At 36.3% G+C, this 16,397-nt stretch overlaps 1 protein-coding gene across 4 annotated transcripts in view; it reads left to right on the top strand.

Moving 5' to 3' along the window:
• GABRB2 (gamma-aminobutyric acid type A receptor subunit beta2) overlaps positions 1–16,397 on the top strand; it is a 438,630-nt gene that overhangs the window by 258,990 nt on the left and 163,243 nt on the right. For all 4 annotated transcript variants that reach the window (XM_055561844.1, XM_055561859.1, XM_055561850.1 and 1 more), the window contains one exon: positions 5,308–5,528. In XM_055561844.1, the coding sequence (XP_055417819.1) occupies positions 5,308–5,528 (221 nt within the window). The remainder of the gene's footprint in view (positions 1–5,307; positions 5,529–16,397) is intronic.

Raw genomic sequence — 16,397 nt, 5'->3', positions numbered from 1 at the left:
CTAAGGAACAGAACAACTAAATGCATGGTGGTATCTTGGATTGGACCCTGGAACAGAAGAAGAACATTAGTGAATAAATGGGTGATATTCTAATAAGGTCTGTAGTCTAGTAAGTAGTATTATATTAATATTAACATTTTTGTTTGATATTGTTCTGTGACCATGCAAAATGTTAATCTTAGAGAAGGCTGTGTGAAAAGTACACAGAAGCCTTCTGAAATAATTTTTGTTTTAACTAAAGTTAAATACTTAAAAAAATAAATTTAAAAGAAAATAGCAAAATAATAAAATGTTTTATATAGATAGATATCCATCTATCAATATACAATAGTAGAAAGTAAACATGTAGCAGAAAAATGTTTGTAGAGCAAGAATAGGCAATTCACAAAATAATAAAGTTAGAAAAGATAGTAAACACATACACAAATTATTTCATGCCATATATTTTATAGAACACTACACCAAATAAATAAAAGAGTTTTGAATCTTGGTATTAGAAATGGATTACCAAAATAGCAAGAATTAATTATAAAAGTATTTTAGATATTTAGGAGATTTTGAAAAGCAAAATCATTTGAATACAAGTGTGACAAAGCATATCTTAGAATGGAATTATATTATTCCTAGAGATGGACTTGAAAATTACCTAGTTCAGTTGTCTCATTGTACACATGGGGAACTCAATCTGTAACCGCTTAGTGGAAGGCTGCTGAGGTATCATGTTACCTGGTACGCATTAGGTGACTTATTTTGTAGCATGGCTCTCTTGTCTCCAGATGTCAGAACAGCTCTTTTTTACCCCAATTTCTAAGTTAATTAGCTTGACTTTCTTCTTTTGAGTTGGAAACAGAGACTCCTTCACCTCAACCAGGGTTACAACAGAGGGACATGAAAATACCTGAGTAAGAACCTGAGTGTGTCTTATCTTAGAGATCATGGGCTTGTTTGTTTGTTTTTACTCAAGCAGTTTTAAATTTTATTTTGTAAATTTACATACAGAAGATGCACTCATTTTGGTGTATCATTCTATGAGTTAACTCATCTAAAGTTGTTAACCACCACTGCAGTTAAGATGCAGAGCAGTTCTGCTACCCCAAATCATTCCTTCATTCTGTCCCTTTGTGGTCACGCTCTCCTCCATCTCAAATCCCAGATAAGCTCTCATCTATTCTTGGTCCCTAAGTTTTTCCAAAATATCATGTAAATGGAATCATATATTATGTATTTTTTTTTTAAATCTTGCTTCTTTGACTTAACTTTCTTTGAAAACCAGTGATGATGTTGCGTGTTTCAGGAGCTGCTTTCGCATACATGGGCTCAGGAGTGGGTTTGCTGCCTTCTATGTCAAATGTCTGTTAATGTTATAAGAAATTGTCCAGGTGGTTGACTATTTGTATTCCCACCTGCCATTGCAGTTTTAGTTGCTCTGAATCATCATCAGCAATTGAAATGGTCAGTTGTGCTTTTGTTTTGTTTAACATAATTACTTAGACATTTTTAAAGTTTGGAGAACACTTACTTTGGGGATGTGGGCATGTCACGTTTACAAATTTCACATATGCGACAGTGAATTTGTGGGTCTCATACTCAGAAGCGAGATCTTAGACATCTATCTTGCTTACTTGTTTCCTTGTTTATTTGCTTATTTAATCACTTATTTACATTTGCATGCTTCAGTTGATTCACATTATTTGCTGAAAATTTTATGCTTTCTCAAATCTACTACTATTTTACCTTCTTCAGAAATCTTTGAGTATATTTATGTGGGTTTCTTTGTAGATTCTACTGTTTTATTGATCTGTGTTTCTATCATTACTCCACTGTCATACTGTCTTAATGTAGTTTCCTAGTAGGCCTAGAAATCAGATAGTGTGAATCCTCCAATTTTATTCTTTTCCTTTGAAACTGTTTTGTTTATTCTTATTCCTTTGTTTGCCATATAAATTTTAGAATCAGCATATCTACAGAAATTCTACTCAAATATTAATTGAGATTAAATTTTATCTATAGAGCAATTTGAGAAGAATTGACATCTTAAAAATGCTCATTTCTTAAAATCCAGGAACTTGGTGTATCTCTCCATTTATTTATACTTTGGCTGTGTTTGTGTGAGTGTGTATTACTTTAAGAAGATAAAAGGAAGAAAAAACAAAACAAATAAGAAACTCACCATTGTAACAGGTTTTCTTCACATTTTGATTCTCTGCCAGTCTGCCTACTAGATTTTATTTTGCACCGTCCTTAGGTAGTAGCTTTTTAATTCTTTCCAGGATGGTTAGTTGTGATTAGTGGGAAAGAGAGCTTGTAGTAGGCATACTCCATTTTGTTCGGCATTGAAAGTTCATTGGTTTTAGTTTTGATTATGATTATCTGAGTCCTTCTTGCATGGTGGTGCCATGAACTGTGGAGCACCCAGAAGTGATTTACTCTTTTTTTTTTTTTTTTTTCATTTTGAATGAACCAACTCTGAGACAACTTCCTGAAAGCAGGCTTGTTGGATGGGTGTAAAGAGTATGTTTTCTACATGAAAGCTCAGAGCATTCATTCTGGGGCATGAGGACCCGGGAGAGAAAGCGTAGAACATAGAACCTTTCGTTTCTTCTATGTCCAATAGCATTTATTTTGATTCAGGAACTTCTTCTTTTCTTGACAGTGTCTTAATGTGTCATTTAGAACTAAAATAAATGAAAATTGATATGACAGTTAGCAGAATCACTAGGGTCTGTCTGGGAGCATTTCTTAGCAGGCACTGCCTTGCTGACAAATAACAGGAGTTAGCATATGACTCAAGATCTCACAATATCACCATTTATTTAGCCCCAAAGAAAATACAATTTCCTGTGTCCTAACACATCTCAGCTGACTGATAAACCCCAGCACCTTCCAAACTGTGTTATCTCCCCTAAATCTTTAGAGGGCTTATGTAGCTTTATCTTCTAATAGAGATAATAATCAAATTTTCCATTTTATGTCTAAGAATTAGAAATCACTAAGTGTGTTCTCTCGAGCACACCATAAATTGTTTGTTTTATTTATGGCCAAGTTTTTAGGCCATTTTTTACACAGAGATGTATAAAAATGTGTCTGATCCATTTTCTGTTCTCTAGTTATATAATTCATATCTTCAACTTTGCTTTTATTATAAATCAAGATGCTATGCTAGAGATACTCAGACTAATTCTTTATTAAGAATTAGAGTGTGATGAAACAGTTCAAAGCACTGACTAAAGTAACACACTCAAGAAAATTTCATCTACAATTATTTAATATACTTTTGTTGTTCAGTCTCTAGGTCGTGTCTGACTCTTTGCAATACCATGGACTGCACCCTGGCTTCTCTGTCCCTCACTGTCTCCCAGAGTTTGCTCAAATTCATGTTCATCGAGTTGGTGGCATATCTTTTGTGTAGGGGTGTTAGTCATTCAGTATTGCTTGACTCCCTTTATGATATTAATATTCTTCTGTTAGAATATTAATTTGATTTGGTACTTCTCATTCAGAAGTCAGCTCCGTACTAACTCCTAAATGAGATAAAAATTTGTATGTTTGTGAAACCAGGAAAAATATTTAGATTTTTTGCCAGAGGATTATACTTTTCCTATGAAACTGTTTAATGCTTTTATCAGGTAATAACTTGTAAGTCATATTCTAAATTCAATAGCCATATTAGCATGTAGAAATCTCAGCAAGGGTTGGAGAAACTCAGGGACTTCACAGAGATTGAAGTGTGTTTTTTATCCAAAAGAGTAATCAGGTATGTGCAGAAATCCAGTAGACTTAGTTTATTGAACATTGATTCATTCATTCATTCATTCATTATTTGTGCCCTAGGACTGTGCTGGCTTTGAGGTTGCAGAGATGATTAATACTTGATTCTAGTTTTGTTTTTTTTAAGCCCTCAAGTAGGGCATTGTGAACTGATTTTAAAATAGAATGGTAATTATCCTTTTCAAATGAATACTTAGTCCTTCATTTAGTCATTCAAATGAGGGTGAGAGAGCAATTACATTGAAGCCATGGGCCGCTAAGGGAGAAAACATGTCACAAGATATATGTAAGTCCTTTATTCATAATATATAGCTTTCTGTAGTTCATAGATTACATTTGAGTTACACATTTAATTGTCATAATAATCTTTTGATAGATCAAGGATATATTAAAAGCCCCATTTATAGTTAATGGAACTGAAGTAAAAAGAAGTTATGTAAATTTATGTCCTAGAAATAGTTAGGAAATTCTGGAGCCTGGGACTCCAGTGCTCAATTTATAACAACCACTGTTTCTCCAAAGTAAGGAGACTTGTCTGATGATCCAGAATTTCTAAAATTAGGGGACGAAAGAGGATGAGATGGCTGGATGGCATCACTGACTCAATGGACGTGAGTTTGAGTGAACTCCGGTAGTTGGTGATGGACAGGGAGGCCTGGTGTGCTGTGATTCATGGGGTCGCAAAGAGTCGGACACGACTGAGCCACGGAACTGAACTGAAATACTAACTGAACTTATATTGTTTAGATAGGTAGAAAGGTATATGCAATGTCTCAATATAAATGACACCTCCAGTAGGAAGCGCACCTTGATTAGACATAGATTTTCATATAAACTCTTATAATTACTACTGTAATTAATTGACCATTTTTTGCAATTGTATTTATTTCCCACCAAAAGCAATCCTGAGTACCCTCTTTTAGAAAGACAAATTACTTACTAAATAATTATTCCTTACCGTCTTTCTTCCTGAGTGAGTGAAAGTCACTCAGAGTCATGTCTGACTCTTTGCAAACCCATGGACTGTATAGAATTCTCCAGACAAAAATACTGGAGTGGGGAGCCTTTTCTTTCTCTAGGGGATCTTCCAACCCAGGGGTCAAACCCAGGTCTCCCTCATTGCAGGCAGATCCTTTGCCAGTTAAGCCACAAGGGAAGCTCTCTTCCTGAGTAATATATAGCAAATTTCAAAAGAATATGCTCTCTTCACTTTTGTACTTATTGTGGTGCCCAGTGCATAGTATGGGCTGAGTTAGAATGGATTTAGTAATTAATATTTGCCAATATGTGAATTTGACATGAGTTTGAGCAAACTCCGTGAGTTGATGATGAGCAAGGAAGCATGGCGTGCTGCAGTCCAGGAGATCCCAGATTCAGACATGACTGAGTGACTGAACTGAACTGAATTTGTAAATAGTATATGTTTATAGTATTTGGTTGGATATATTTTCTTGTGAATACTCAAATGTTTGCTTGTCTCCCAATTCCATTTAGGTACAAAATAACCAATTTTTTTTTTTTATCTTCTCAATTTCACAGGATTATACCCTGACAATGTACTTTCAGCAAGCTTGGAGAGATAAGAGGCTGTCCTATAACGTAATACCTTTAAACTTGACTCTGGACAACAGAGTGGCAGACCAACTCTGGGTGCCTGATACTTACTTCCTGAACGATAAGAAGTCATTTGTGCATGGAGTGACCGTCAAGAACCGTATGATCCGCCTGCATCCAGATGGGACAGTCCTTTATGGCCTCAGGTCTGTAGTGACCGTTTCAAAATTGAACTTTTCCTGAGCACAATACTTTCTGCTCTTTATTGAAGGGGAATATTGTGCTATTTTCCTGAGTCCTCCTTTAATTCTGCTGATAAGCAGTTAAACCTCCTATTCAATAGACATCTGAGAGCTTAGGGTAGCATGTTTACAAAGGGACTTATCCCCAGCTAAGCCTAAGTTTTTTTTTTCTGAATTATCTTCCAATATCAGCTGCTGATCCTAAAGCTGCTTTCTTTAAGAGGTAGGGATAAGCAATATTAAAATAGCTTACACATGGGGTTTCTTTAAAGTGGAAAAAAGTTATGAATGCCCAATACTTGTTTGAATGTGGCAGATGCTCTGTTTCCTGAATTGTTCCTGAGCTCTGTGAACTGAGTCTGGCCTTCCAAGGACATGAAGGCTTTCTGTGTCCTCTTACCTCCAAGGAGTAATCAGACTTGCAAATAAATAAAGCCATCATCTCATGTTTGTTAATAGTGAATTGACACTATTAAATGCACTTTTATAGCAGAAAAGGATTGCAATGCTCTGCTCTCTTTGGTGGATAAGTTGTGAAATATGAGTTTCTTCTATAACAAGTTTATTTTCCTGGAAAATGATGAAGAAAAAAGATATCTGTCTTACTCTGAAAACATCTCAGGGTAAAGAATTCCTCTGCATTATTGGGGAAAAAAAAAACGATATTTTGTAATGTTCAATGTGCCTGATATATTCTGTTTTACATGAACACTTGATGACTTTATCACAATGATGATGATAATAACAATATTGTTATTCATTCATTGAACAAACTTGTCAGGGGTCAGACATTAGTACACTCCATGTGTTGTTACAGTTATGATGACTTGCAACAACCTCATAAGTTAAGACTGTTATGGTCTTTATTTCAAATGAAGGCTGGTATAGCTTGTCTAAGATCACAGAGAAGTAAACAGTGAAAATGGGATCCCACTCCTGTTCTAAGTTCAGAGCCAGAGCTCATAACTGTTAGCGTAGGATGCCTCTTACTCTGGCATTGTTCCTATCTGTTACATCTCATTTTCATTATCTGCTGTATTCAGCGTCCTGATTGGTTCATTGTCTTAGATCCTTATAAGCCAGCTTCTTTGTTTATCCTGTTTGTGGAGAGAATAGTATTTGTTTATCAAGGGAGGGAGAGAGTGAAGCAAAGAGAGAGCATGTTTGTACTCCATCAGCCATTGGAAGTAAAGAGATGCATCGGATACAGGCACTGCTCACATACAAGCCTTATGGAAAAAGGGAAACAGAGGAAAAATAAAACAAGTTAACTGGCAGTGGCTGCAGACTCCACCAAAGTGGTGGCATTTGAATGGACTTATGGAATTGTCTTGGCATATGTATTGTGGAATCCGTTACATAACATAGGCATCACAAAGACCTTGATAAGATGGTGACCACATGGGCAGTGGAGGTTGTAATTTACATGTTTTAGGAGTTACACACAGAGAGAAGTCAGAATCCTGAAGAAGGCAGAGAGAGGCACAGAAATAAGTTACTAATTCAGCAGGGAGTGGCAAGGATGCATTTGCCCAGCAGATCTTCACAGCAATCATGTAGAAATCATCTTGCCCTCTTCGTTTTTCCTGATGATACCCACATTTAGAACAGAGAACCAGTTATGTTCTCTGTTATACCCAGCATTGACAAAGCACCTACACTATAAATAAACTAAATGAAGATTGTCAATGAATTCTGAATGCACATATTCAAAGTTGAATGGGTGGGAAAAATCAGCAATCAGAACGTCTGTACAATTGAGAGGGAAAGAGGGGGCCAGCACAGGTGATAAATATGGCTTCTTTAAGGCATTAAGCCAATAATCAGACAAAAAAGGTGGTGGCTGTTCATTCTTATCAAGACCAACTGGATACCATTGCTGTAAATCATCACTGTCTCAGCCCTGCTTCCAGCAAGGACTGTCAACAACATATGCAAGTTCCTGAACACATCTGATGTCCATAAAATTAACATTTCTACTTGAAGAAGGCTCATAGATTGTGATTGTTCTATCAATTGTATAGTTAGTTCTGAATATGAAATTGGTAAGAGGTTTCTCAGGAAATTTGTATATATCTCTTTCCAGTTTTTAGCTGATAGAACAATTCATTTCATGGCTGAAATTTGATGCAGGCTGGATATCCCTTTTTAACAGCAGAAGTTTCATTTTTTTCAATAAATAAGTGAAAGGAACTCAATTAAAATCACTACTGCTGGGCTGATTCAGATCTGCTTAATTCCTCCTGCTACTTACCTACCCCCTGACCTCAGTGGTTCTACACCCTGACTTCAGTCCTTAGTTTGCTAAAAAATTTGTCTTGTATCTATGTTCAGTAGTGACTGACTTCCAACAGCATTTAGAATAGTAATAGTATTAATATTAGTAGTTAGTACTCATTAAAGGATTTAGCCTGTACTTGGCACTGTGCCAGAACATTCCTTATATAATCTCATTTAATATTAACTTTAATTCCTACAAAGTGGGCACTGTTGGTTTGTTGGTTGATTGTTTTTTCCTTCTTACATGAAGAAGCTCTGGAACTTGTATACCAAGTTACACAGCTCCTGCCCAGGAGAGCATGATTGTTTGAATACCAAGATGTTGCTCTTTATTATCATTCTGTCCTACTCCTTAGGTACTTGCAAGTGGAAGTAAAGAATAGTAGAAATCACCTGAGAGCATGCAAAGGAAAAAAAGGAAGGTAAAGAATAGTGAGATGGGAATAGATTGCATTGATCCACAGATACAGACTTTGTTCTGATTGATACAATAAGTCCCTAAAGAACTACACTCCTGAGTCATCTGTGGAAGGTTCACGTTTAGGTTCTGAGATTCACACCAATCCCACTTTACAAAGGGATGATTTTTGGTGTGTGGAATATTGGGGCATAGAAAATATCATTGTAAAGAAATCGATAAAGGCAAGGTTCATCAGTTGGAATAAGGAAAGCTGAAAGGCAACCTAGATATAGAAAACTGGTACAAGGAAGGCTTTAAATATCAAGGCAGTGATGAGGAAATTGGGTAGAACAAATCCTCTGGGCTGAATGTCATGCATGTTCAAGGCAAAATCCTTTAAGGATTTATGTGTTTCTTCTATTGAGATGTAGAAAGATTGGCGGGGGTGAGGGGGCTAGAGGGGAAGTCATTGAAGTCATTCAGAGGATCTGAGTATGCCTCTTGTAAAGTTTCCTTAGTGAAATTTTTAGGTGTTAAAACATATTGAAGATAATATAGTATAAAGAATATTAATGTTTGTTTAATTTCATGGTGGATATACAGGTGTTTGGGCTTCCCTGGTGGATCAGCTGGTAAAGAATCCACCTGCAATGTGGGAGACCTGGGTTCAATTCCTGGGTTGGGAAGATCCCCTGAAGAAGGGAAAGGCTACCCACTCCTGTATTCTGGTCTGGAGAATTCCATGGCCTGTATTGTCCATGGGGTCGCAGAGAGTCAGACACAACTGAGCAACTTTCACTTTCACTTTCATACAGGTGTTTGTCATGCTGTTCTTTCAAATTGTCTTCAGGTTTGAAATTTTTCATGATAAAATTTGGAAAAGAAAAATGGCCTTGGCATCTCTGGTTCTATTATCTAGGAAATAGCACTCAAGATTTAGAAGTCTGCAGCCAGAGAATGGTATTTCTCATCTCTTAGAAGTAGAGAATTACCTATATGTGACATGTATTTTTAGTAGCTGTGTGTGAAAACAAGGTCATCTCACCTTAGAGGATGTGTACTCAGTGGGTAGGGTCCTTGATTCCAGACAACCAGGCTGTGATCTTCCCGATCCAGGGATCAAACCCAGGTCTTCTACGTTGCAGGCAGATTCTTTACTGAGTCCCCGGGAAAGCCCTGATTGTTGTTGTTATTGCTGTTTTTGTAGGTTGGGCATTAACATTTTTTTATTCTTATTGGATTTTTGTTTCCCCATTGCCAAAAGAATGGATGAGCAGCTTACTCTGTCATTCCGTTACTCTTCAGGTTGATTATCATTTTAGAAGCACAGAGTTCTGATGCTGTGCAGAGACACAATTGCTCAGTGCAACCAATTTCCTTAACAAAATATTATGGCAATAGAACTTGTGTTTTAGCTTGGGCTTTTGTCTTTGACCTCTTATTTAGCCTTAAGCATCTTCTTCAGGTTTTAATTTCCTCATAAATAAAAAAGGTGGGGGATAAATAATGTCATTTTAATAACCCAGTCATCTTCTGAATCAAACGAGATTAATAAATATTAAAAAAAAATGATATTATGACATCAGGCTGGAAAATGAAGTTAAATATTTGGAGTAGCATAGCAATTTGTAGATAATAAGTATGCCATGTTACTTAATATTTGATAAAGAAATGAATGCTGTGGATATTTGATAAATAAACAGAAGGCTAAAACAGAGAAAGCTTTAGCTATCAAGGCAGTAGTTTTATATTGTAGAATTTTACCCTAGGTATCTTTCCATGATTCTTTGAAGACACTCCTTTATCTTGAACAAAAAGAACAAGAGGAGCAGAAATGAGGAAGTCAGTTTCAGAGAATGGGAAAGGTCTAGGTCAGACATGTCTAATATGAAAAAGGGAACTACTAAAATACTAAGAGGATTGTCAAACCATTTTGAGATCAAAAACTACAGTGGAGCCAATTATCTCCAGCCATTGCTTTGGCAGCCTGAGATGAAGAAAAAGGAGGCTAGGTGCCTGGCTTGAGACCCATGTGGCCATGACAGCCTTTAAAAAGTGTCCTGTAGCCACAGGCCAGTGTCTCGTTTGTGGCATGCACTCTAATTTTCATGTAATTAAACATTGTATATTTTCTCATAAACCAGGCCTTTCTTTTTATTCTCATCATGTCTTATCAAGCATCTGTTTTTTAAACATTATTGAAAGTAGAAAAGTGATGAGTAATGTTATTTTTCAAGTCTAAGTTTATAGTTTATGACTAAAGAGTAACAATATCCTTAAGTAAAGATTCATACCTTCATTCTTGGCTAGTTGATAACTCAGTTATGCCAGTGTGATCATAAAATAAAATATCTCCTTTCTTTTATGATACTGTTTATATATTTCTTTAAGAGATATGGCTGGAGGTAAGAAGAATATTTTCTTGGGATTAGCCCAGCTGTAGAAGTGGTAACAACAGACTTTTCACTGTCTAGGCAAAAGAATTCCTAGTAATTTATAAAGCAAATATTTCAATAGATTAATTATATTTAATACCAAGATAAAATTTGCCTAATCAAATTATTTTCAGAACACTTCAAGGAAAAATGGCATAGAAAATACAGAATTTCTGCTGATGAGTCCAACTAAAGCAAGTGAAAATCAGATTAATCTGGTGTTGACATCACTTCATAAAGAATGTTACATAGGTGTAATTTAGACTGTTACTAGGTTGGTGCAAAAGTAATTATGATTCTGGACCCTGAATTTTAAGTCATTATAACTAGACTTAAATACATCTTTATTAATCAAAATAGGAACCATTACAATCAATGCTTTTTTGCCAATGAGAAATAAGTTTGTTTATTCCTGTAACATAAAAATCCATGTTTCAGGATTTGTTGAACTCTTGGAAAGCATTTTCTGCCTCCTGTTGGATATGAAAGTATTTTCCCTGCAAAATGTTGTTGAGATGCCTGAAAAAGTGATAGTCAGTTGGCTAGAAGTCAGGCAAATATGGCAGATGAGGCAAAACTTTGTAACCCAGTTTTTTCAACTTTTGAACGGCACGCGGTCAGGCACTGTTGTGGAAAGGAATGGGGCCCTTTCTGTTGACCGATGCTGGCTGCAGGTGTTGCAGCTTTTGGTGCACCTCATTGATGTGCTGAGCATACTTCTCAGATGTAATGGTTTCACAGGAATTCAGAAAGCTATAGGGGATCAGACGGGCAGCAGACCACCAAACAGTGTCCATGATCCTGTTTTGGTGCTATTTTGGCTGTGGGAAATGCTTTGGAGCTTCTTCTTGGTCCAACCACTGAGCTGGTCACTGCTGGTTGTCATATAAAATCCACTTTTCATTGCACATCACAATCAGATCGAGAAGGGGCTCACTGTTGTTGCATAAAATAAGAGAAGATGACACTTCAAAACAACAGATTTTTTGACTTGAGATCAGCTCATGAGGTACCCTCTTATCAAGCATTTTCACCTTTCCAGTTTGCTTCAAATGTCTAATGACTCTAGAATGGTTAATGTTGAGTTCTTGGGCAACTTCTTGTGTAGTTGTAAGAGAATCAGCATCAAAGATACTCTCAGTTGGTCATTGTCAACTTCTGATGGCCAGTCACTGTGCTCCTCATCTTCAACTTTCTAGTCTCCTTTGCAAAGTTCTTGAACTGCACTGTGTGCTCATTAGCAGTTCCTGGGCCAAATGCTGGTTGATAGTGAGAGTTGTCTCCATTGCCTTATGACCCATTATGAGCCTGGGTAAGAAAATAGCTCAAATTTGCTTTTCATCTAGCATCATTTCCATAGTCTAAAATACTTGTAAACAGCAAATAATAATTCTACTAAAAAAAATAAAGCATGACATGCACATTAAAATGATGTATAACATAACCACATTTATTTAATAATGTATTTTAGTATGAAATGGCAAAGTTCAACAATGCAAAATTGAAATTACTTTTGCACCAACTTAATATTTATTTAAAATAGAAATCATTTACTAGATTTCAGAAATTTAATGAATAATTACTCTGATCAGAGAATCAGGAGATCTGCATTCTAATCTTATGTTTCAGTTCGGTTGCTCAGTTGTGTCTAACTCTTTGCCACCCCTATAGACTGCAGCATGCCAGGCTTATTTAGTGGTTCTTATAATTATTCCTTTAAATTATTTCTAAATTTTATTTTAGCTCCTCAAATCTTAATACGTGTGATCTTGTAATCTATACTTTAAGACTCCCATGTTACTTTATATAAAGCAGTATTTAAAGTGATACTGATGTGCTTTAGCAATCATAGTTATCATCTTGAAAAAATCTCCTGATTCATTAAGAAAGCAAAAACAAAATCAGTGCATTCAGGTATACAAGAAAACCTGAATTATCCACTAATGGCATTTTTTGTGAATGTAAAAATGTATATATTTATTAAAATTTGAAATCTGAATCCCAATTGGACTGCATATTATTTATGCTAAGTCATTAACATTATATCTTAAGCATTTTTAGCACATTGTTATAACTGTTCAACAAAAACAAAACCAAACCCATTTTCTGTTATACAATGTTACATAATTATTGTTAAACAAATTTTGAACCCTTAATTCTACCACCCAGAGTTAATCATACCTGTACCTTGCTTCATACTCTTCTAGATATTTTTCTTATTAAAAGCCTATAGGTAGTTTATCATAAAACAGATTCATATTATACATATGATTTTGTGATCTTATTTTTTCTTTAACAATGAATAATTTTTCTATAGAAATGATTATCATGTCAATAAAGCTCTTCTGACTATCATTATTTAACCATTATAAGACACATTTGGGATATATTTCTTTATCCAATATAGGATATGGTTTGTGGTTTTGATATAAGGTGACATATGTGGTTGTTGCTATAAAATGAAGGACTATTTCAAATTTACTCACTATTTTAATGACAAGCAAAGCTTTTTCCAACACAATTTATAATGTTGAACTTGTGCTGCTGTATTTTGTGGTGTCATTGTTTAAATAAATGGCTCAGGAGATGTACTGATACAGATTAGGACAGTTCTTATGGAAGGACTGACTTTCTTACTCTTCTGACCCATCTAAAAATAGCTGTTTGTCTTTTGGAATGAGGGAGGAGCCCTTGACTTCATATGTCTATACACCTCCCATATGTAACATTAGGTCAGAAACATGTCACTTCTGATTAAAGGTTCACATTCTTAAAGAAAGATTCAGCAGGAAGCAGAAGGTAATTCAACCACCTCCTGCTATGTATGTTCTGTCATTGGGAAAATGGCAAAGGATAATGTTAGCCTGTAATGGATTTAGACAGGCAAGGTTTATTAATTTTATCTTCTCCCTCTACTCCTAAAGCTTTACCACAAGATATTAGGCAAGTGAATAACTGAATAGCCATCTCATACTAAAATATAGTATACTAAACATTAATATATCAATTGTTTACTTGATTTCCTAATTGGTTTAATTCATTTTCATAAATATACTGAGTGAATGCATTTTGTCAAGAAGAATAACAGAGATTTTTAGTAAGAATATTGGTTCTTTTGGCCAGGATGTGAGACCCTGTACTCTAGATTTATCAGTCTTCTAAGTAGGAAAAAAATTGCCTTAATCTACCTCTACCTCTATGGGAAGAAAAGCATACATCCACCCTAAGAGCTGAATTTAATTTTTTTAATTAAAAAAAATTAAAGCCTTTTTTTTTTTTTTTTTGCCATGCATATGGCATGTTGGGCTTCCCAGTTGGCTCAGTGGTAAAGAATCTGCCTGCCAGTACAGGAAACACAAGAGATGCAGATTCGATCCCTAGGTCAAGAAGGTGCAACCCACTAGGCAACCCAACCTAGGAATGGCAACCCACTGCAATATTCTTGGCTGGAAAATTCCACAGACAGAGGAGCCTGGTGGGCTGCAGTTCATGGGGTTGTGGGGAGTTGGACATGACTGAGCACAACAACAGCAATGGCTTGTTGTAGTTGTTGTTCATGTGCTAAGTTGTATCCGACTCTTTGAGACCCCATGAACTGTAGCACACCAGGCTTCCCTGTCCATCACCAACTATTGGAGCTTGCTCAAACTCATGTCCACTGAGTCAGTGATGCCATCCAACCATCTTATCCTCTGTTGCCCCGTTCTTCTCATCCTCAGTCTTTCCCATCATGAGGGTCTTTTCCAGTAAGTCAGCTCTTTGCATCAGGTGGCCAAAGTATTGGAGCTTCAGTTTCAATGTGTATTTTCAATGATTATTCATGGTTGGTTTCCTTTAGTACTGACTGGTATGATCTCCTTGCTGTCTGTGATACTCTCAAGGGTCTTTTCCAGCACCATAGTTCAAAAATATCAATTATTTGGTGCTTTACCTTCTTTATTGTCCAGCTCTCACATCTGTACATGACTACTGGAAAAACCAGTTTTGACTAGATGGATCTTTGTGATGCCTCAGCTTTTGAATATACTGTCTAGTTTTGTCATAGCTTTTCTTCCAAGGAGCAAGTGTCTTTTAATTCCATGGTTGCAGTCACCATCCGCAGTAATTTTGGAGCATGTGGGATGTGGGAACTTAGTTTTCCTGACCAGGAGTGAACTTGTGCCCCTTGCATTGGATGCTCACAGTCTTAACCACTGGACCACTAGGGGAGTCCCTGTAATTAATTTTTAAAAGAAATTTCTTGACCATCATTTTCCGTATAAATAAAATTATTTATATTAAAAGTGAATTTTTTTAGAAGTAATTTCTTTCATCTTCAAGTTCACTTTCTAAGAAGAGAGAGGCTCAGAGAGGGAGGTGATGGGGCCGAATGTCACACAGACAATTGATGGCAAAGCACGAAGCTGATCTCAATTCCCTGACTCCTAATCCAGCACTTGTTATTGTTCCTGCTGTTGCTGGAGTCATTTGCAGTCATTTAGTCATGATTTGCAGCCATCTTAGTCTGACTGATGTCAGCAAATATTAATAAGTAAAATCCAAACCAAAAATAACAGAATCAGAATTACACCATTCTTTAGACCTTAGAAATATATACTTGAGGCAGTGTGTATTTAGCAGTCCTGGGAAATCATCCAGGACTTTTTTTGCTGCTGTATTTTGCTGATTTTTAGATAACATTTAAAGAGGAAAAGAAAATCTGCCCAACTTTTTCTCAAATATTACTGACTCATCACATTCCTGTAATCAGCAAGTCTCATTAGCTACCAGTTAGATGGGTCCATTGACTTCCTACTTTTGCATTCCAGTCCCCTATAATGAAAAGGACATCTTTTTTGGGTGTTAATTCTAGAAGGTCTTGTAGGTCTTCATACAACCATTCAACTTCACCTTCTTCAGCATTACTTGTCGGGGCATAGACTTGGATTACCGTGATCTTGAATGGTTTGCCTTGAAAATGAACAGAAATCATACTGTCGTTTTTAGACTGCATCCAAGTACTGCATTTCAGACTCTCTTGTTGACTGTGATGGCTAATTCATTTCTTCTAAGGGATTCTTGCCCACAGTAGTAGATATAATGGTCATCTGAGTTAAATTCACCCATTCCAGTCCATTTTAGTTTGCTGATTCCTAAAATGTCCATGTTCACTCTTGCCATCTCCTATTTGATCAGTTCCAATTTGCACTAATTCATGAACCTAACATTCCCAGTTCCTATGCAGTATTGCTCCTTACAGCATAGGAACTTGCTTTCATCACCAGTCACATCCACAACTGGGTGGTGTTTTGGCTTTGGCTCCATCCCTTCATTCTTTCCGAAGTTATTTCTCCACTAATCTCCAGTAGCATATTGGTCACGTACCAACCTGGGGAGTTAATCTTTCAGTGTCCTATCTTTTTGCTTTTTCATACTGTTCATGGGGTTCTGGAGGCAGGAATACTGAAGTGGTTTGCCATTCCCTTCTCCAGTAGACCACCTGACCTGCCTCTTGAGAAATCTGTATGCAGGTCAGGAAGCAACAGCTAGAACTGGACATGGAAAAACACACTGGTTCCAAATAGAAAAAGGAGTATGTCAAAGCCATATATTGATTGTCACCATGTATATTTAACTTATATGCAGTGTACATAATGAGAAACGATGGGCTGGAGGAAGCACAAGCTGGAATCAAGACTGCTGGGAGAAATATCAATAACCTCAGATATGCAGATGACA

This window comes from Bubalus kerabau, chromosome 1 (genome assembly GCF_029407905.1).
Source record: "Bubalus kerabau isolate K-KA32 ecotype Philippines breed swamp buffalo chromosome 1, PCC_UOA_SB_1v2, whole genome shotgun sequence".
NCBI classification, from domain to species: domain Eukaryota; kingdom Metazoa; phylum Chordata; class Mammalia; order Artiodactyla; family Bovidae; genus Bubalus; species Bubalus kerabau.
The sequence above is the reverse complement of the archived record's forward strand: the minus strand, read 5'-3'. Positions and strand labels throughout refer to the sequence as shown.